Raw genomic sequence first — 20,630 nt, 5'->3', positions numbered from 1 at the left:
CAGGGAGACACACCCACTGCGGTCCAGACAGGAAATGGCACTTTAATAGTTGTGGCCAAGGTGACAGGACCAAGCTGGGGCTATAGCCAAAGCAGCCAAGAGGCCCTCGCTGGCCCGGGCCAGTCCGGAAGCCTCCTTTTCCTGCCGGGACGGGGCCCTGCCGCAGCCCTCTTCTTCCCTGGTGAGGCCCCACACGTGCCAGGGGCCAGTGTGGCGGCCACCGAGAGGCACCACAAGTGACAGAGCTGGGAACAGGGACTGCACCCCCACCTGCTGAGAAGTCCTTGGGAGGTGGCTGGGCTGAGCCTGAGCTCAGGGCCTTCGGTTGGGGTTGGGCGTCAGGGATGGGGTGGGTGGGCACCGGCAGGTGGCACGGGCTTGGTCAAAGCAGGAGCCACAGCCAGAAAGCCTGAGGCCCTGGCAGGGGAAGCGACGCCCAGGATGGGACAGAGCCCTCTGTTCCTACGATGGGTATCCTTCCTGGCCAGAGGCCTGACACCCCCCAGCCCCGCCCCCTCCCAATCCCCAGGCAGCCTGCTCTGTCCTCCATAGATGAATCTAGTCCCATATATTACAATAAACTGCATTTGCCTCTCCCCAGAAACCCCGCCCTCCCCCACCCTCGGCCAAAGGCCCCCACTTCCCCGTCCTCTGGTGGTGACGGGTGCCCCTCAAGCGGTGCTGTGTCCCGTCAGCAGCCAGCTGTCCTGGCGCGGCCCGCGGGCCCTGGGGATGCAGAGGGCGGGGCAGCGCTGCTACTCCAGGTAGATGTCCTCCGTGGGGCACGTGTACTCCACGAACTGCTTGTAGAACTGCTGGAATGCTTTCCTAGGAAGAGGGAGACCCACCGGTGATGGGAGGAACACCATCTCCACCCACGGTTTTTCAGCTGGAGCCTCGGGGTCCCTGGGCAGGGCTCGGACTCCCCCACACGGAGCTGCTCAGCTCTACTCTCTACACGCTGTACTTCCTGGATGAGATGGCAGTTGAAGGAAGGGCCCACAAGCCAACATGGTCGGGAGCTACCCCGCAAGACCACCCAGCCCCGACTCGCGGCCACGAGGCCTGCAGGGCTGGGAGGGCGCTTGGGTGTGCTCTGGGGCCCAAGGCTGGGGCTTGCTCTAGGGCGGGTGCTAGGCAGGACACACACACACACACACGGGCGTACCCCACGGATTCTGCCAGGGCTTTGGTGGACTCCTCGGACACAAAGACATGGCAGGCAAACCGGTGGTCAGCGGGGTGCTTGGTGATGAACCCAAAGTACCTGTGGGAGGACAGCCGTCTGAGGGCGGGACGAGGGCTCAGACTACCCCCCCAGACATATTCGCAGACCCGCACCTGAGAATGACAGCCCCAGGCTGTCCCCTCACAACTCACTCTCTGCCCCCTCGCACTTACTTGTTGTTCTTTGGATGGTATCCACAGAAAGAGATGTTTTTTAACTGGAAAAAGTGGCTACATTTGTTTCCCTACAGGAGGGAGATGAGAGGCAGGGTGTCATCAGCCCGCAGGGGCCACAGGTGGGAGATCTGGTGGGCGGCAGGGGCCGGGGCCGGGGCAGTCACCTTAGCCTCCTGGGAATCATCAGCCTTGACGCCGATCTTCACGCCCCGCACGCTGATCTCCAGGACGCAGCTGGACGGCGGGTTAAAGTGCACGGTGAGCCGGCGGGTGGTGGCAATCTGCGGGTGAGGGACGGGAATCAGGCGCTGGGCGTCTGTCTCCCCAGGAAAGGAGGGGGCCCGGGCTGGGGCGGCACCCGTGCGAGGGGAGCGGGGAACTGACACCTTTTGCATAGCAGCGCAGAGCACGTCATTGCCCTTGTGGTAGGGAACCTGCACGGAGCCCAGGAACTTCACCCGGAACTGGTCCACCCAGTCGCTGTTTTTGGTCAGGGCTGGAAAGCAAGCGTGAAGGGAGCGGTGGCAGAGCCAGCAGAGGGTGCCACAGTCCACGGATGTCCCAACTCGGCTGGGCCCCCCTTTTCTCCGTGGGAGACGGACTTAATGTCCCCTCTGGGAGGGCCCTCCCTGGGGCTTTGAAGTCACCTGGCAGCACTCAGGGCAGGACAAAGGTGGGGCCTGGTGGCACCGAGGAGGGGAAAGGACGCTACCTGCCATGTGTTCGGGCTCCTTGGTGACCTCAATGGCGTAGTAGGCGGGGAAGACGCCCCGGGCGCCCGTGCGCATGTTGTAGGCCTCATACCAGTAGTCCTCGGCCTGCAGCTCCACGAGCAGAGGGTCGTCCACCTCCAGCTCCAGCTCGTCTTCGTGTCGAGGCACAAACCTGCCCCCCACAAGGGCATGGGAGGACTTCACCACCAGGGCCTCCCCAGCAGGCCAGCCATTGGCTCCCCAGTCGGCTCCCCACCCTGCCCTGGGGGCAGGCGGCCGCAAGAGTGGCGCCGTTCCATAAACTTCTGCAAAGTCTCCTGGGCCTGTGATCACGCTAGCTCCCGGGAAAGAGCAAGATTACGTAGACGGGCACCTGCCATCCAGGAACTTGTGGGCTCAGGGAGGAAGTGCCCAGAGCCACTCCAGAAACAGGTAACAGGAAGTGAGCACCTCCCTGTGGAGGGCAGGGAGGGGTGTGCCTTGTGCACGGCCCGCATCCTCTCTGCCAGGCACCCTCCCAGGCTCGGGCCCCCAGCCAGACGAGGTGCTTGTCCCGGGCCCTGGCAGCGCAGCAAAGGCCACACTGCCCTGAACCCATCCACTCTGGGTTCCGCGGAGGTGGACACTGTCTCCCTGAGGCTGAGAGGAGGCATGAAGGCCAGCATGAGGGCTAGGTCTAGGCCATGCAGTGTTGGCAGAGGCAGGGAGGGGGTGGCTTCACTGTCGCCTGGGCGGCCCAACCCTGCTGCTCTTACCTGAATATGGCCCGGTGTGTCTGCTCCTGCTCCGCCCCATTGATGACACAGGAGAAGAGCCCGAAGGACTCTGCACCTGCAGGCGAGGGGGCTGAGCTGGAGGAGAACCGACCCGCTCTGGTTGGGGTTTGGGGGCGGGGGGACAGGTAGCAAGCTCTCAGTCCTAATGCCTTGAAGGAGACGGGCAAGGCCACCTTCCAGGAACACCCTCCACTCGGCGCCCCCCCATCCCGGGCCCCCTACCGCTCCTGCTGCAGACTCACTGGAGGAGCGAGAGCGGCCACTCATGAAGACGTTCAGGAACTTCTTGGAGAAGTGGACGTCCGGCTCGTCGGGCGTGGAGTCCTCGGAGAGGCAGGCCGGGGGCCGCGGCCGGGGGGCCTCCTCGTATTCCTCCCCGATGGCCGACTCATAGGGCGAGGAGGCAGAGGCGCAGTTGTCATAGACGGTGGCCGAGTCGCTCTCGTCGCTGTAGTCTCCGAAGCACGGCCGCAGGCTCACCAGCTCCAGCTGCGCGTGCTCATCCACCACCAGCGTGTACTTGACCGAGTCGTAGGACAGGGCACTGGTGTCCGAGCTCAGCGAGGCCCGTGGAGGCGGCGGCGGCTCCCCGAGGCTCCCCCGCCACCCTCCGCCCGGCGGCTCGGCCCGTTCCGGGGACGACAAGCAGTCGAAGCCCTCGTCCTCCTCACTGATGGAGGGGTGCGGCCGCCCTGCTGTGGAGGGGTAGGCGGCAGGGTCTGGGTCGGAGCTGACCGACATCCGGCTCTCGGCAGGCGGCAGGAAGGCGGAGGCAGGCTCTGCGGGGTCCGGCGGCCTCTGCACCGGCGTCAGGTAGATCTCCTCGGTGGCCTCTAGCCGCACGTCCGCCTGGTAGTGGATGCGGTCTCGATGCGAGTGGCCCCGGGTGCTCGGTGGAGCAGCAGGGGGGCCGCCGGGAGGGGCCATCTGCGTGGCCGTGCTGCGGCGGCAAGGGCTGTCGGTGGACGTGCCTCGGTCCTTGGTGGTGGCGGGGCTGCTCGGGGGCGGCAGCTCATCGCTCAGGCAGATGTGTTCATGTGAAGGCGTCTGCTCCCCTGGAGGGCAGGCAGGTCAGTGCTCAAGGCAGAGGGCCTCGCCCTGGACGCCCAGGCCACCTGCCCCCTCCGCTCGGCATGTGCGACACAGAAACCAAGGTGAAGGCTCCCGGGCACTAGGCCACGGTGGGCTCTGGGGCCAGTGCTCTCGCTCCCGCCCCAGCTGACTTCAGATGGGCCTGCTCAAGGCTGCAGCACGGGCAGTTTACTCAATTCGGCAAGATGGAGACTGCCAGGTTTGCTCTTGGCCAGGGAAACTGAGTCAGGGCAGGTGGAGGGCCAGGTAAGGGAAAGGGTCCTGACTTACCGGTCTTCAGGGGTGAGGATGACCGAGACACCCGATCCTGCCAACTGTGCTTCTTGCCCAGAGAATTATTATTCAATGTGTCCTGTGCAGAAAACAAAAGGCCCTTGTGACAGAGGGTGTCAACAGTGCCCGGCACAGGGAGGCCCTGGCCCTGCCCCCATCAGGCCATCCCTAAGCCATTTGCTGCACCAACCCCCCACACACACTCTTGCCAAGGGCCTCACCCCCAGCCCTCCTCGAACAGGCAGGAGGGGTGGCAAGTCCCAGCCCTCCCAGCCAGACCTACTGGCTCTAGACGGCTCTCCCTCCTGGCTCAGGGAAGCTGGCCAACCCTCAGGGAGATGCTCTTATCAGCCTCAGCAAAGGTGGTGATGGCCAATATGTGTGGTGGTGAGTGGGGGAGGAGTGGGGGAGAAGCAGGAGCCATCTGGGGACAGAGCCAGACCCCTAGTCCCAGACACAAAGGCTTTACACGGTAGATGCTCACTTCCAGCCAAGTCCTGGAACTCGGGAAGCTATGGCCTAGAGAAGGGGCAGGGACATTCTAGGGGAAGCTGAAAAAAGGACGAGGAAGGGTCTCTCGGCAGCTGGCCTGGGGGACTGGGATGAATCACCCAAATGATGAATCAATAGCATGGCTCCTCCACCCCTCCAGGAACACATGACTGAGGAATGACAGATGTAGTTGTCAGCAGCCTTCCTTCCTGGATCTCCCAGGCTGCCCATCCCACATCGTTGGTGCCCTGGGACCCCTCTCCACCATGCCTACAAACAAGGCTCCCCACAAACTATTTAGGCCCCCTCCCCTGGGAACACTCTCATAGGCCCTCACATTCAGGAGTTTGACTGCCAAAAATCTGCCCCAGAGGATTCTGGGAAAGGGACCAATCCCTTGCCTGCAGCCCCTGCACCCTTCACCAACAGCCCCACCTCTTTGAGCCCCTTCTCTGTACCTCACCCGACAGGGCCTGGAAGACAAAGGGCCACAGCCAGCTCTCCCCCACCCTATTCAACCCTCCTTGGCATCCAGCCACCCAGCCCAGGGGCCCTGGGCCCCCAACTCAGCCAAGCAGCTCTGCCTCCCATGCCTCTTCCCTGCCTTCTGGGAATTCCCAGCTGCCCACATCTCAAACTGCCTGCTGCCTCTAAGCTCCCCATCCCCACCTCTTCACAACTCCCCATGACCTTACCCCAGCAACGACCACTTTAGATGCTCTTTTCTCCAGGCCTGCTTCTGCCCTCCACCAGGAGCCCCACATCCTAAAGGGGAAACCTTGCCCCGGTCTGAGGGCTCAAGCTCCAAACCCCTGCAACTAGCCCTCAAAGCTCTGTTCCGTCCTCCTTAAGCCCCCACTGCTCCTTCCACTGTCCCTCTCGGTCTCTTCACTCCTTCAAACTTCCCCTCAAGGCTCCAAACCCTGTCGGCCGGACCTGGCCCCTCTCCCTTGGGGCAGATCCCACCTGCCCGCCGACACCACCTCCCCAGGGCCCTCCCGCTTGGTAAGTCTCACCAGGCCGACTTCTCCCCGCGCCGGCCGGCAGGTCCCTGTCCCACAGCCCCTCCTCGCTCCTCTAACCCGCGGGCCGGGGCTGGGCCGCGAGTTGCTCGGCGCCCCCCACGCCTCGCGCGCCCTGCCCCAGGGCGCCGCCCCTTCAGCCCCGCCCCACGCCGCTCGCTCTCACCTGAGACCGCGGCACCTGCGGGAAGAGGTTGAGCGTGGTGGGCCGCTTGGGCCGATACGTGTCCCCGCCGCCCTGGCCCTGGCTCTGGCCGCGGGGCGCCGGCTCCTGGCGGGGCTCGGCCTCGGGCGGCCCCGCTCCCGGCCGCCGCGCCGCGCGCTCCTCCTCGTCGTCGTCGTCCTCGGCGCCGGGAGTGTCCCCCGCCGCGTCGATCAGGTCCATCTGCAGCATCTCGGCCTGCAGTCGGCTCCCAGCGCTGCCGCCGCCCCCAGACAGCAGCCCGGCGCGCGGGGGCTGCGCGGCGCGGACGGAGGGGCGTCAGGGGGCGGGGCCGCGCCGGGGCGGGGCCGAGGCCGCCGCGCACCGCCCCCCGCCCGGGCGAGTCCATTCCGCGGCGGCAAAGGGGGAGGGCACGGGGGAGAAGCAGGGGGCCCGGCGAAAGGAGGCCGCGTCCTCCCGCTCCCCGCGAGGATGCGCGAGACCGACTGCTCCCCAATCTAGTCGGCGCCTTCGGCAGTCCACACCGCCCCCTCCCCACCGTGCCCGCCTTCCCGACTCTCCGCACCCTCCCGTTCCCTTGGCAACGGCCAGTGACCTCACCGGGGTTGTAAACCGAGCCCAGAGTGAGGTCACCGTTGTTGCCATGGGGACGCAGGGTCGCCAAGGAGTTCGGGCCCCACAAGGGATGGAGGGGGGAGGTTAGTATTTGAAGGGGGCAGTGAGGAAAACTGGGAAGACAGTCTTAGCCGGGCGGAGGATGGAGGGAGGGCCGCAGTGCGAACAGGAGGACCTAAGCGCACCCGGAGGAGGGGTACCGGAGGGAGGGGCGAGTGGGGGCACCTGGACGAGGCACCTGTCCACAGTCCGAGACCCTTCCAACCTGGGGTGTTCCGTCATGCGATCCTAAACCTCGATAACTCTAGCCTATTTCAGCTCTGCCACTAACTCCCCGGCACCCTGGACAGATCCCCTGACCCTCCAATTTCCTTACCAGTTAACTGCCTCCCAGCTTCCCAGGGAAGGGAGGACTCACTGGCAACCTTGAGTGAAAGCCCCCTAGAGCTTGTCTAAGGCCCCACAGGGTACACCTCCAGCTAGTACTGCCTCAGGGCCCTGGCTCGTCGGAGGGATCACCCTCTCCAAAGCTCTGCTGGAGCATGTTGGATGAAAGGGTGGTGTGGAATTCCGGAACAGGTGTGTGACCTTAGAGAAGCCAGGTCAGGGTCCTGGGACCATTCACCACCCTTGCTGGCCTGGCCTGAGGCGGGAGGGTTGGGGCATGGGGTACTGCGGGGTCATCCTCACCCCTTGGTTTCCTTTTGCCTGGCAGAACTTACAGAATCCCCGTAACAGGCAGCAGGAGGTCACCCAGACGGAGGCATCCCACCCCAGCTCGCACGGCAGCTCTCCTTTGCTAACCGTTCTCCTAATACCACGTCTGCTTTGGGCACCCACCCTCCTGGGGGCTGCCAGAAGCTCTGGGCTCTGCAACCTAGTCCTGTGCTTTGCCTCCCATTTCCTGGCCAGTGGCCCCTTCTTCCTGTTCTGAAAGACACAGGGGGATCCCTGTCTGACCCAAGCTACCCAGATGCTGAGGGCCTCCTGGCAGGATTCAGAACTTAGGGAATGGAGGAGCCATCTGTCCTATATGACAAAGCCAGGAGGCCAAAAGCAGCAGTAATGTTGGCTTAACCCTCCAGAGGAGCCTTTAGAATGTCGGGCCAGGGAGGGTCTGCGGGGCTATGTGGCGTAGATTGGTGCAATGGCAGCCGAGGGAGTGCCTTGGCTCTTTTTCTCCTGTCCCAGAGCACTGCAGACTCCACAGGACTCCACCCTTGCTCTGCCTCAGGCCCTCTGCCAAGGCCGCTCTGGAAAGGGTTTGGGGTAGTCCTGGTCCTTCCTTTAACCCTGGCCCTAACTGCTACTGCCCTACATCTGAAGACCTCCTGCCCTCTCCCTTCTTGTGGGAAGTTGAGGAAGCTGCCTCTTGCCTTAACCCCTGGCAAAAACAACCAATAAATCGGACTGAGCACCCCAAGATGTGTCAAACATTATACTTGGATGTGTCTCTTGGATGTCATTTCATTTCATGAGGATGCCATACAGACCCTGAAAACCCTTTTGTAGATACGGGGCTGCCTTCACTCCTGTCCTGACCCACCCTGTCCCTCCCCCCACCCCAGGGCTCCTGAGAGCCGGTTCTTACCCGCAAGGACAGAGTATCTTTGCACTGCAGGCTGAGGCCACACTCCTCGGTGATCTCTGAGAGGTCTTCATCCTCAAACTCCTCCAAGCTGATGTCATGGGTGAGCCTGGTGAGCACAAGAAGCCGAAGTTACCAACCCAGGGGCACTACTTAGCCCACTGAGGTCTCCCTAGTACCTTTTCCAAGGGGCGGCCCCTCGAAGGCAGATCACAGCCCCCAGAGGATGGGACCTGACGTCCACCTGCGCCAAGGCAAGGGGTAAGAGGCAGGGAAAGGGGAGGCTCCAGGTTACTCCAGCTCCTTCCAGCTGGGAGCTATCCGCCCTGTTGCCAACCAGGAGGCAGTGCCTAGAAGGCCCAGCTGGTCAGAGCCTCGGCTCTGCCAGAGAAATGCCTCCCAGGGTCAAGGCAGGTGCCGAGGCCAGTTCACCCACGGAGAACGCAGAGTTGAGAAGCGACTCCAAGGGATGCCTGGAGTAGGGGGGTTCCCCGTGTAATCCTTGCAGTGACAAAACCCGAGGTGCTGGCAGAGGCCCCTCCCCAGTCTCAGGAGAGTGCTGCATGCCCCCCGCCCAGGAAGACCAATGCCTCTTGAACCCTGGGAGCAAGCGAAGGGAAATCTGGTGTAAATGTGGCGAGTTTCAGCCTGTTCCACGAGAGACTACACTCCCGTTCTGTGTTCTTCATTTCATTTCTTCAACCACAAAATTGCTTGTCCAGCGCACAGACCCCGAACAGAGGCTGCAGAGGGGTCAAGGAAGGCCCGGGGTTGGGGCTAGAGGTGTTGTGAGCTCAGGGGACAGACCAAAGCACATCAGCACCACAACTCTAACTGGCTGTGCTAGAATCCTCTCCCCCCTGCCCCCCAGGCCAGCCCTGTGCCCCCCACCCCACTGCAGCGACTATCTGCTTGTCCCCTACACCTGGCTCACCACCAGCCCCGGGCACTCCACCTGGTTTGGCGTGGGTGGGATGTTTGGGAGAATTCTGTTGGGGGAAGTTGGGGCCAATTCTGAGCCTTTTCCCAAATAAGACCAGGAGATTGAGACACAGAGCAAGGGACACCCAGGAGTCCAAGGTCACCCAGAAGAGGTGGTAGCCCAGCCCCCAGGGGGACCTAGGAGGCCCACACCCCCCGCCTCTTGCCTCAGTCAGACCAAACAGAGACCCAGAGCTCCATGGAGCTGCCCCCCCACAAGTCCCCCCCTCCACCACCACCAATCCCTATACCCCCTACCAGCGCTCCCACTGATCCTCCAACCAGCTGTCATTGTCTGGGCTCGAATCCATCTTCGGCACCAGCTTCATGGAGAGCCCTGCCCGGCTGGGGGGCTGCGGGGCCCCAGGGCCACCCTCTCATGCCCAGAAAGGTTGGGAGGCCAGGGCTCAGGGCAGGGCTGGGGCCTCGGGCCTCCACTGCCTGGGCCTGCCTTTCTGCGTCCTGCCCGCTGCAGAAGCCTGGGGAGCTCATTAAAAATAGATGGGCCAGCAGAAGAGGCAGTGGCTGCCGACCCGGGCCCCAGCCCCAGCGCTTCCCAGCCCAGCCCTCCGCTGCAGGCCGCTTCCTTCCCAGCCTGGCGGCAGTGGCACTGAAGCTGCCCGTGGTTGCCACCTCCCCCTCGGGATCAGGTTACTGCAATCGATGCCACCGGCTCCACCTGCCCTTCTAATGCCCCTGTCGGGGGGGCTGCGGTGGCCCCCCTCCCTGGCCCAGGCTCGCAAGCAGATGGCAGAAATCTGGGATGTCTCCCCCCAAAAGCCAGCCCTGATCTGCTTTAAAGGGCCAGCACCACATTCAGGGTGCCTGGTGGTAAGATGGGGCTTCTGAAATTGTCCATGAATGGATGCCCCCATCCACACGGCAACACGCTCAGCCCTCACACCTCCTCAGGGAGGCTTCTGTGGGCCCCGGGGGCATCCAGACAGCGGCGGATGACCAAGGAGGGTCTGGACTGCCCCTACTGACAAGCTGGACGCAGGACAGAACCTGCCACCTCCCCAGCGTTCCATCCTTCAGCAGCAACTGCCTGTGGGCCCAGGAGGCTCCACAGCCAGGGCTAAGGGCAGGCCAGGTGTGGACCCCTCAGGACAGGGCTGGAAGGTGAAGAGCTTTCTGTCACTGCGGAGTGCCATCCATGGAAGCTGGTGGGCCCTGGAGGGAACAGCAGAGAGGGATTCTGACCAGGACAAGGGAGCTGGGCAGATGAGGTGCTCCTTAAGGCTGCTTACTGACCTGGAGCCTGAGGCTGATAGGCTCCCAGGGCTGGGGAAGGTGGGCTGTGGACGTGGGGGAGGCTGGGGAGAGGCTGGGCCAGCCCAGGAGCCAAAGCAGCCCTGCCGTCTGGCCAGCGCAGCACAGCATCTCGGGCCCGGGGATGAGAACCCGTGGCTGGCACTAAGAAAGTGGTCAGTACCCGCCGGCTGCCCGGACAGTCACAGAGAAGGCACTCCTGAGGCTCCGCCAACATCAGAGAGCTGCAGGGCCACTGGGCGTCTGACCCAGAAGGCCCTCAGGTGCCCCCTGCTCTGCCAGGAACCCTGGCACACCTCTGCACCACCACCTCCTCTCTGCCAGTCCCGGCCCAGCTCCTGCCTCCGCAGCCCCAGACCTCCCCACTGGCCGGCTCACCTCGGTGCCCCGTGCCGGAAGCACTCCTCCCCATCCGCCACCTGGCCAAGCTGCCGGAAACATCACCCTTCTGCCCCCCACTCAAAACCCCCTCAGGTTCCCTGCTAGCGGCCGACTCCCTGGCTTGGCGTTCACGGTCTCCAGCTCTGGGTGTGACTGCCTGCGCCGCCTGCGCCTGCCTCCTGGGGTCTAGTCCAGTGCTCGGATGAAGCACCTGACAGGCTTCTCAACCTGTGCTTGCTGGAAGAAGGCTCAGTTAAGCCCACTCCTCCAGGAAGCCCTCCTAGCCCCCCGTGCCAGTGCCTTACAGCCCTCCTGGCAACGCTCACTGGTCCCTGGGCATCCCCTTGCTTGTGACTGGTGTCACCATCTGCGTGGATACAAGGCAGTGCGGGGGGACAGACAAGACCAGGCTTCCATCAGACACCCCACCAGGCTGCTCCAAAGGTGGATGGAGCTCACGTCGCCCACCCCTGTACCCAGCAGGTGAGGCGTGCAGTCCCACCCACCCTCCTGGAGGCTGGAGCTGGTGAGGTCATCTCGCACGCACAAGACCCTCAGTACGCGCCGGCCAGATGTGTGTCAGGGGACATCCTTAGCAACCGCCTGCTCCTTCCCAACCAAAGTGTTCAGGGCAGGCCTGCAGGGGAACTTTCTCAGCCCATCTCTACACCCCCAGCATTACCCTGTATCTCACGTCCCAGGATGGCAGGTCTGGGGACAGCGGTAGCCTCCTTTACAGCGAAGGGCACTGAGGTGAACCGGGGGCGGGGGGGGGGGGGAGAAGCGTGGGGCTGGGCTTGAAAGCCCACACCAGTTTCCAGCTCCAGAGGGCAGGTGAAGGGAGGTGCGTATCTGACTTTGTTCTCCTAAGTGCGGCAGGACGGCAGAATGGTCCCCGCAGCAGGCTGGGGGACAGGAGGCACGGGATCAGACCCCGGCCCCTGCACTCAGGAGGACTGGCCGCTCCGTCTCCTGAGCAGCAGTTGTGCCCTGGCTGCCAAGCCCTGTCGCGCTCTGTATCCCCTTTGAGCCTCACCAGCCCCTGGGGAGATGTCTTATTTTGCCCATTTTCCAGATGAGGAACCCTAAGGTTCAGCCAGAAGGTGCTGTGAGGCTGCCCATACCTGGGCACCCACCTCGGGGGCGCTGCTCGGATCCCCCTCGTGGCGCGGCTGTGAGCTGGAGCGCTGTGAGGGGTCACGACCAAGGAACAAGGGGACGGACTGGTCAGGCGGCCTCCTTTGCAAGTCACCCCCGACCCGCCCTGGCCCTGCCCTTAGCTCCTGCTTCTCCAGGCACGGGAGGTTCGGGGTCTCCAGAGGGGGGCCCTTCGTGGAGGGAAAGCTTAACAGACCCTTGGGCCCTCCAGGCTCAAGGAAGGCAACTGTGGGGATGAAGGGAGGAAGAAGGAAAAGCTAGAGGGGAGGAGGGAAGAGAAGGACGGAGGGCGGATGGTCCCCTTCTGATCCCACCAGCCCTCCCTTCCCCTGGAAACTGGAGCCCTAAGCACCAGGAGACCACCTCCAGCTGAGTCACAGGACTCCGCGCAGGTCGGCGTCCCTCACCTCCAGATCTGGAGGCCTCAGGGGAGTCTGTCCCTGCATGCATCACACCTGCTTGCCTGTTCGGGTGCGATGCTTCCCCGGGTCTCATCCAGGTTAACACCTGGGGGCTCTGGGTCATGAGTTTGCTCTCCCGGGACCTCCCTGACCTCTGGGGTCTATCTTTATATTCGAGGCCCCCTCTTCCTACATGAGCCTCACCTCCCACTCTGGTGCCCCAGTCCTCTCTTCTGGCCAAGGTGGCTCCTTGCTGCGCGCTGAACATGCCCCCCGCCCCGTGCTCCCCACCTCTTCCTGTGATGAACTGGACAATTGAGCAAACATGCCTTTGTGCTCTGAGGTTTATGACGTGGCCTTTTGCCTTCCACGGGCCGTCTCATCTCCCTGCCATCCTTGTTCCACCGACAGCAGCCTAGCCCTCTCCATGCTGCTGTCTGAGCCCCGGAGTGGGCTGACTTAGGAGCGCGTGCAAAGTCAGGGTTAAGTGGCCAAGTGCTGAGGCTTTAGCTGAGCAGGGCCAAACCTGAGCCAGGCATTTGGCTGTCCAGAGGCCACTCCTGTCCTCCCGTTCCTGGCTCTCTGGAAGCGAGGTAAGGATGCCAGCTGAGTGACCTTGGGTCCTGGCCATGGTGCCGCACGGGCCCCTCTCACAGCACAGAGCATCTGTGGTTCAAGCGTGCAGCTTGTCCCTCTGCCGCCCTGTGAGTGCTGAGCAGACAGCTGGCTCCCAGTGGATTCTCACTGAGGCAGGTTCCCCATTTCCCTCTGGCTCCCCCATAGGCCATTCTCCACTGGGCAACCAAAAGCAACATCTGACACATAAATCTGGTCTGGTCACCCCTCCCCAGCTCAGAATCCCTTAGTAGCTTCCCCTGGCCCTTAGGGAAAGGGTCCTAAATTCCCTGTGGCCTGAAGGCCCGCTCTAGGGTGTCATTACCACCTGGCCCCTGCCCACCCCCTCTCCCAGCCCGCTCAGCTCCTGCCCCACTGGCTCCCTCAAAGCCTTCCCTGACTTCCCTAACCAGACAAACAGCCCTGCTAGGCCCACCTGCTGGTGTTTCTGGATCCCTGTGATTGTACCTTTGGGTTCTGCCACCAGCGGGGGGCTCCCCTTAGAGTCAGCTGGTCCACAAGGCAGGACCATGTCAGTCTTGATCAATAATGGGCTGCCTTGTAGCTACTTAATATAATGTTGACTGAGTGAACCACTTGTCTTTCTAGACTTTTCCCTTACAATTCTCTAAGTCAGTTGCCCTTCCAGTTCAACTTTCTGTGTCCCCACCTACATCAGAATCTGGGGTAGAATGTGCAGGCCTCTGGGAAGGTGGTGCTGGCTGAGACAGTGGGGTGGGGGTGAGCCCTCAGACCTCCCTCTCCATCCCACCCTCAGCTCTGAGCTGACACTGGGGTCAGATGAGGTTTGTTCCTCTACTCTCTACCTCCCTCCCTGACCATGTCCACACTGGGGTCATCGCCAGTGAAAAACTGAGTCCAACCCAGGAAACAAGTCCTCAGGGCCAATCCTTACTCGGGGTTATAATGTGTCTGATCAGTTTAAGGCGCTCAGGGCTGATATGTAGCCAGAACTCTGGGATCCAGTGATTTGGCTTTTGAAAAGCTGCCCTGAGAAAACAATCCCACATGTGGAAACCTTTATACCCAAGCACGTGTATTTTGCATAACCGCAGACGACCGAAAACAACCAAACAGCTGGGGGTGGGGGGGCGCTGGTTAGACCGGGGCTGTCCAGGGGATGGAATATTACCCAGTCTCTTGGGCGGGCGTTATGAGGCCTGTGTATGGATGTGGGAAATGTCAACTGGCATAATGAGCAAAGGGAACATAGGACCCCAGGGTTTCACATGAGGAATCACGTGCAGGAAGAAGCAGGAACGTGAACAGGGTGGGACCTGGGGAGGTCTCTTCTCCTCTGCTTCCCCCCCCAGAAGCTTTCTGGGCTGGGGATTGCCAGCCAGACCAGGCTCCCACTTGGGGTCTGGGGGTGCTGGCCCTGTCGGGGATCGCTTTCCCGAGGGCAGGGGGCCCTCATGTTCCACTTGGCACCGACTCCCTACCCTGGTTCCAATGCGCGCACCGAGCCCGGGCCCTGGGACGCGGCGGGTAGGGGAGGAACGCGGGGTCCAGGAAGAAGGGCGCCGCTGGCTGCTCTGGGTGCCCACGGTCAGGGCCGGGAGAGACTTTCTGAATGAACACAAGAGGAGGGCCTGGGGACAGGGATAACATCCTAGGATGGGTAAGATCCCCTAAGTAGGGATGGTGGCAGTGAGCCCCTTTTGTGGGATCCACGGGGGGCCCAAGCCAAGACGCCAGAGACCGACTGCAAGGCTCCCACATCAAAGAGGTGGGGCGGGCGGGACCCTGCCGTGGCCATGTCTGGGCAAGTGAGGCAAGTCAACGCGAGGAGCCAGGCCGGGGCGGGGGGGGGGGGGGGGCCGCCCGGGGCTCAGGGTTGGGGGGGCGGCTCCAGCCCCAGCGCTTCCGGAACCCCTCCCCCCACGGAAACATGGCTGCGGGGCCGGCCCAGCGTCCTGGGCCAGCTCCCTGCTCTCTGCTGCCCCCTGGGTAGTCATGTCCTCTCCGAGGCTTTCGCGGCCATCTCTCTGAGCGGAGACCCCTCCTGTCCAGTGACCCCAGGCCCCTAACAACGCCCTTCCTGAGTGCTGCAGTCGGGTCCGGGTGGTCAGCAGCCCTCAAACTCAGGAGGTCGCCTACTAAGTTCGCCTCCCTGCCTGCCCAGCCTCTCCGCTCCGCACGGCAACCCGTGTCCAAGGGGCCCAGCATCATCCTGGACTCCTGCCTCCCCAGCCCCTTAGACCAGATACCTCACCCCGTGGGCCAATCTCCCCAGCCCCGAAATCGTCCTCTCCTGCCCCTCCTTGTCACACGCAGGATGGCCAGCCTCCCGGGGGTCTCCCTGCCTCCCTGTCCACTCTCCACCTAGTGGCCGGTGGGACTGTCCCCAGACAGGGAACCAGTGCTGCCGTTCCTGCTAAACCTTTGCGGCGTCCCACCAGCGCACTGGCCAGGGCTCCCCTGGGCCTCTGCGCTCAGTCACTGTCACACTGGCCGGCCTGTCTGGTAAGGCCTCGTCTGTCTGTGTCCCCTCTACACGGCCACCTGGGTGACGGTCGGGCCCACAGCTGTGCCTCTGGAGCGTCCGTCCAGGGAGCCCGGCAAAGCACAAATATTTGTGGAGCGAAGCGAAGGAATGGCCACGTGTGGACTGTCATGTGGACCGTCCTGTGAAGCGATAAAGGAGGAGCCTCTCGGTGGCCACATCTCTCGGCCGCAAGGCAGCGTGGGGAGGCCGAAACCGCACCGTCTGGACAGTCACGAGGCCTGGGGTCGGCCACTCACTTGCTGTGAGCTCTCAGGGAAGCTACTCACCCTCTCCCGTCTCCTCCTCAGTAAAAGGGGAGGAGGCAGTCGGGATGAGCTGATTTCTGGGGTCTCCTCATCCACAGCTCTCCTCCCCCATGTCCAGGGCAGGCGGCCCACTGTACTTTCCCTGAGCGCCCTTCGTCCCTCCCCTTTATCCCACCCACCCAGCTCAGTGTAGCCAAAGGCTGTGTTTCTGAAATCTCTTTTCTAGAGTTTTCCTTCTAATGAACATGTATCAGTTGAATTTTAAATTATCTTTTCTAATTTTGCAAGTTACAGAAGTAACCTATGCTCCTTGTAGAAATAAGTCAAATCATCACAGCAGTTGTGGAAGAAGTGAAACCCCTCCCCCGGGCACCACATCTACAAGTACAGGCAACTGGCGGGAGCATTTCCATCATCGGAAGAAAAAAAAAAAAAGGACACCTATCTATTCAACCTAACTAGCCACAAACAGATGCTGGCTCTCCAGCCGCCACGTCCACAGCGTGCTCACTCCTGCACACACTCTTCCGCTCTAGTCCCGGGCTCTCTTTTCAGGGTGGCTCTGAAATCAGACTGCCTGCAGGCAAACCCCAGCCCTGCCACTTACCTAGCCTCTGGAGGCCTCAGTTTTCTCATCTGCTAAGTGGGGATAACAGTAACACTCTGTTTATATGGCTCTGGTGAGGATGAAACGCTCTTGCACAGAAAGCCCTTCGAGGGGCACTGGGCAAAGTGAGCACCTCCCAGGGGCCAGCGTGTCCCCTCCTCATCCTCTGACAGCAGGCTCTGTTATTCTCTGAGCTCCAGGAGGCCTGCGCACACCTGATCCTTCGTAATCAACCAGTAAGGCGTTACTGAGCACCGACTCTGTGCTGGGCACTGTGCAAACCAAAGTTGAGGTACTGTCTCCTCTGCCTTCTGGAAGCTGACAGCGGTGCTGGGAGCACACACATAGTAACAACAGCAGCCCTGCACGAACGCGGCTCTCCACTGCCCTTGAAACAGCCAACACGTGCTGTCCCATCCAGGTCCCAGGACCGTCCTACGCAGGAGCCAATGCTGGCATTGTAGAGAAGAAACGGGGGCTCAGGGGGTTAAGTGCCCAGTCTTGGGGCACACAGCTAGGAAGGCTGAGCCAGACTGCAAAGCCAGGCCAGTTGGATCCATGACCCCACCAAAGAGCTGTGAGACAGCAGTAACCACCCAGGGTTAACCCGAGTTGGGCGAAGGGCTATGCAAGGCAGGACAAGGGAAAGGTCAGTGGGGGCTGCTGGAGCAGGCAGGGCAGGCCATGTGGGGCTGGAGACACTGCCCTTATTATTCCTAGAAGCTGGCCTTGTCCCCACAGCCAGGCCATGGTGTCCTGGAGGGCCAGCCCACGCCTTACCCTTGGTACACTGCTGTCCTCGCCCACCTGGCCCAGACCGAACACTCGCCCTGGCTGGCGTCCACCTCATCCGTTCCTCTCACTAAAGCATCCACGATACCCTGCCGGCCAGGGGCAGGGTGGGGTGGAGGGCACTGTCACCTGGGGATCTGGAAGCAGGTAGAGGGAGGCAAAGCCGTCCTCTGGGCCAGAGACAGGGCCTGGAAGCTGAGTGGACCAAACACACACAGATGGCCCCAGACTCTGCCCTCCTCGGGGTCCTCAGGCAAGCCACCGCCTTACTGAACCTCAATCTTGTCATCTACAAAATGGGCAGACCGATACCCATGCCCATGAGGGTAAACGAGCCTGCACGGGGAATGCTTTGGATGGTAATGAGCTATGCAAATGCTCACCGGCACGGAGGGCGGGCACTTGTTGAACACCGACTTGATGCGTACTAGGGAATCAATACTCATTAGGTCACCTGACAGATGGGGCTGTCGGGTCACTCAGCTAGAAAGTGGTGGAGCTCAAATTTGAACCCAGGTTCCTCTAAGCTGTTCCACTGCAGAGGGGCCACCTGGCAGGCAGGCAATATTTGCCTCTCAGCAGCACGTGTCATGCCAGGGGGAACCGGTCTCAGACCTCAGCCTCATGACTCAGAGGCACCAACCACAAAGGCCCCAGCCCCGGAGCCCTCATGCTTGGCCTCCTCCATCTGGTCCCCTCCCTCTGGTCTTCCCCGCTCCTCAGCTCAGGGCCTCAAGGGAGGTTTCTAGCGCTGACTATGCCATTAGAGATCCCCAGGGGTCCCTACCCACCTGAGGGCCAGGGAGCCAGCAACCCCTTGGTCAGAGAGGGGCTGGCGCCAGAGCCCAGCTGAGGCCTGGCTGGGGTGAGGGGCCCAGGAGAGGGGAAGGCGCCAGCTCATTAGATGGAGAAACAATGGGGTATATCTTGGCCTCCTCCTAGGCTCTGGAGCAGTTACACCCTCCTCTTCCTCCTCTCCAAATGGGGCCAGGATTATGATGGAGGGATACCCATCCCTTCCCCACAACATCCACCATCCTCGTCTCTAAAATCCACCTCCCAATACCAGATAGCAGGCAGAGAGACGGGTGAAGGGGCACTCAGAGCATGGTCCTGGGTACTTGCTCCAGCAGGGAAACCTTCCACCCAATGTCCTTGGCTGCTCCTGGGCTGCCCAAACCAGACTTCCCCAACCAAAGCTTGGTGTGGGGTCTCCTGGTTGAGTCTGAGCCTTCTGCACCTGCACACACCTGACCAGGTCAGTGCTTGCCCAAATCCACAGAGGGTCCTGGCCATGCCATTCCCGGAGTTAGGCCCTTCTGACCAGACAGGGCTGGGGGAGGGGCCCACGACTTCCTCCTTCCAGCACCAAGGTTGTCAGTTGCCCCGAGAAACTGGGACCCACGAGGCACCCCTGCCTGCTCCCATCTCTATTCAGAAGCTTTTGGAATGGGCATAAGCGAAGCCTTAGCCTGCCTGCCTCCTCTGGGATCTCAATCCAGACCCCAGGCCCCTGCCGCAGTCCCAAAGTGGGGGAGAAGGCGGCCTCGGAGCCCCCTCCTCCAATTCCAGCTCTGAATCTCCTAGCCTAGGACATGGAATGGCGGAGGAAGCTGCACCACTGGTTATGCAGCGGCTATCAGCCTGGACTTGAGGCTGAGGGGGGTTTCTGAGGACTCTATCCAGGGAGGGGACCCCATCCCCACGCCGCCCTCTCGTTCCCGGGATCGGTGTGTGTGTGTTGGGGGCTGGGGGCCAAGGGGCGCGCGGAAGGCCGGGCAGATCAGCCCGGGCTGAATGGCGGGGCGCGGCGGCCGGGGACTCTCACCTGAAATTGGGCGGTGACGCGATGTGCAGCCCCAGGAACGGGGAGGCGGCAGGCGGGGACGCGGCCCCCCCGCCCAGGCCGCCGCTCTCTCGCTCCGCCATTCTCCGGCGCAGCCCTGGCCATCCGGGCGGAGCGCGGCGCAGAGGCGGCGGCTGCGAAGGCGGCGGCGGCGGAGGGGAAGGAGGCGGGGGCGCGGCGAGAGGGCGCCGCCGCCGCGGGGCTCCGGCTGGGGCGGGCGCGGCGGGCGCACCTGCGCAGGGCAGGGCGCGGCTCCGGACCGCGCGCCGCTCTCTGGACTGGCGCGAGCTGTGCCGCGCGCCCCCGGGCCCTCGCCGGGGTCTCGCGCGCTCCGCCCCGCCCCGCCCCGGCCCCGCGAGCCCCGCCCCGCCGGCGCTCTCCGAGGTGCTGAAGTGGCGGCCCCCGAGGCCCCTGGGCTCGGCCCAGCCAGGCTCTGAGTCCCACACTGACTCCGCTGCGCTCTTCCCCCTCCCTCAAGGCCCTCGTGCCATGCGGGTTCTGCCCCTCCGGTAGGCCTAGCGCCAGGGTATGAGGGAACTAATGGCGGGACCCTGGTCCCCAGGGTCCCAGTTGGTCCCCAGCAGCAGACAAAGAAGGCGGACAAGGAGGGCCATTAGAAGAAGGCAGAGAAAGGCGAGATGGTGTCAGGCGTGGGCTCCTAGAGCAAGCCAGGTGTGGACTCAGGTGGTGCGAAGTCACAGTCTGGTTTCCCAAGTGAATAGGTGGTGTGGCCTTGCATTAGTGGCTTCACAATCCTAAGTTTGGTTTTCTCATCTGTGAAATGGGGACAATAATGGTCCCTCTCATGGTTGTTGTGAGGATGAAAAGTGATAGAAATATGTTGTCACTGGAGGCAGGGAACACCCCACCTCCGGCTAGGATCCAGGTCTCACCCAGTCCTGTCCCCTTATCTTGAGGAGACCCTCTCATGGACTCTCCCTAGAGGGTCTTCTCACTAAAGATTGACCCAAGCCCCTCTTCAGCCCCAAACAACTGTTAATGGTGAACTGAACCCTTCCTCCTGGCTTCTCTCCTTCACACCAGGACTTTCCCACATTTCTCTCACTTCTCACTTAGCACCTCAACTGCAGTTCCTGCAGAGCACCTCTCTTTTGCACCCACAGACACTCCATAGCTGGCTTCTCACATTCTAAGACTAAGAGCCAGCCCTTACTCCTGCTGCCATAGTGGACTTCTTGGGATTCTTCTCATGGTTTTTCTGTTCCCTCCAGCACCTCTACCCCTGCCAATTCCAGGCCATGCTTCCCTTCTGGTCTCTCCCCTAAGAGGGCTAAGCCTGTGAGTTCTTCCACAGAACATAGACTGGGGACACTCAAACTGCTGGCCAAGGCTAGGGCCCCAGCTTTGGTGAGTCAAGAGTCTCTGACCAAATCTCACTGTTTTTTGGCCCCGTGAGAATTGCAGAGGCCCCGTCCTTACCTCTCTCTGAAGAAGGGTCAGAACAAACTGTCTTGTAGCTTGTGGGGTCCTATTTGCAAATCTGGACTGCTCCCTGGTCATGTCACCCCCTTTTCCTTCAATGTAGCACCCAGAAAGGAGTTGCAGGCACCTGCCCTGCAGGAAACACCTCCCCACTTCCAGCCCTGAAAACATCCTACTACCTAGTGCCAAAGGTTCTTCTCCCTGCCTGTGGGCCCAGAGGA

At 62.2% G+C, this 20,630-nt stretch overlaps 1 protein-coding gene across 2 annotated transcripts; it reads right to left on the bottom strand.

Moving 5' to 3' along the window:
* Window positions 1-22: 22 nt before the first annotated feature.
* Window positions 23-19,109, bottom strand: MAPK8IP1 (mitogen-activated protein kinase 8 interacting protein 1). Of its 2 annotated transcripts, none has more exons than XM_045808747.2 (12): window positions 18,949-19,109; window positions 8,142-8,247; window positions 5,939-6,229; window positions 4,256-4,337; window positions 3,136-3,948; window positions 2,873-2,948; window positions 2,117-2,289; window positions 1,791-1,900; window positions 1,569-1,685; window positions 1,402-1,472; window positions 1,169-1,267; window positions 23-828 (listed from the first exon to the last, which is right to left on the bottom strand). In XM_045808747.2, exons 1-12 carry the CDS (start codon window positions 19,047-19,049, stop codon window positions 756-758), a joined length of 2,112 nt encoding a protein of 703 aa, XP_045664703.2. In that variant the 5' UTR covers window positions 19,050-19,109; the 3' UTR covers window positions 23-755. The 2 variants fall into 2 exon arrangements, with proteins under 2 accessions (XP_045664703.2, XP_045664704.2); XM_045808748.2 differs by lacking the exon at window positions 18,949-19,109 and adding an exon at window positions 9,378-9,445.
* Between the last annotated feature and the right edge of the window lie 1,521 nt (window positions 19,110-20,630).

The sequence above is a fragment of the Ursus americanus genome, chromosome 24 (assembly GCF_024610735.1).
Source record: "Ursus americanus isolate L20-20 chromosome 24, mUrsAme1.1.p, whole genome shotgun sequence".
Taxonomy (NCBI): Eukaryota; Metazoa; Chordata; class Mammalia; order Carnivora; family Ursidae; genus Ursus; species Ursus americanus.
The sequence above is the reverse complement of the archived record's forward strand: the minus strand, read 5'-3'. Positions and strand labels throughout refer to the sequence as shown.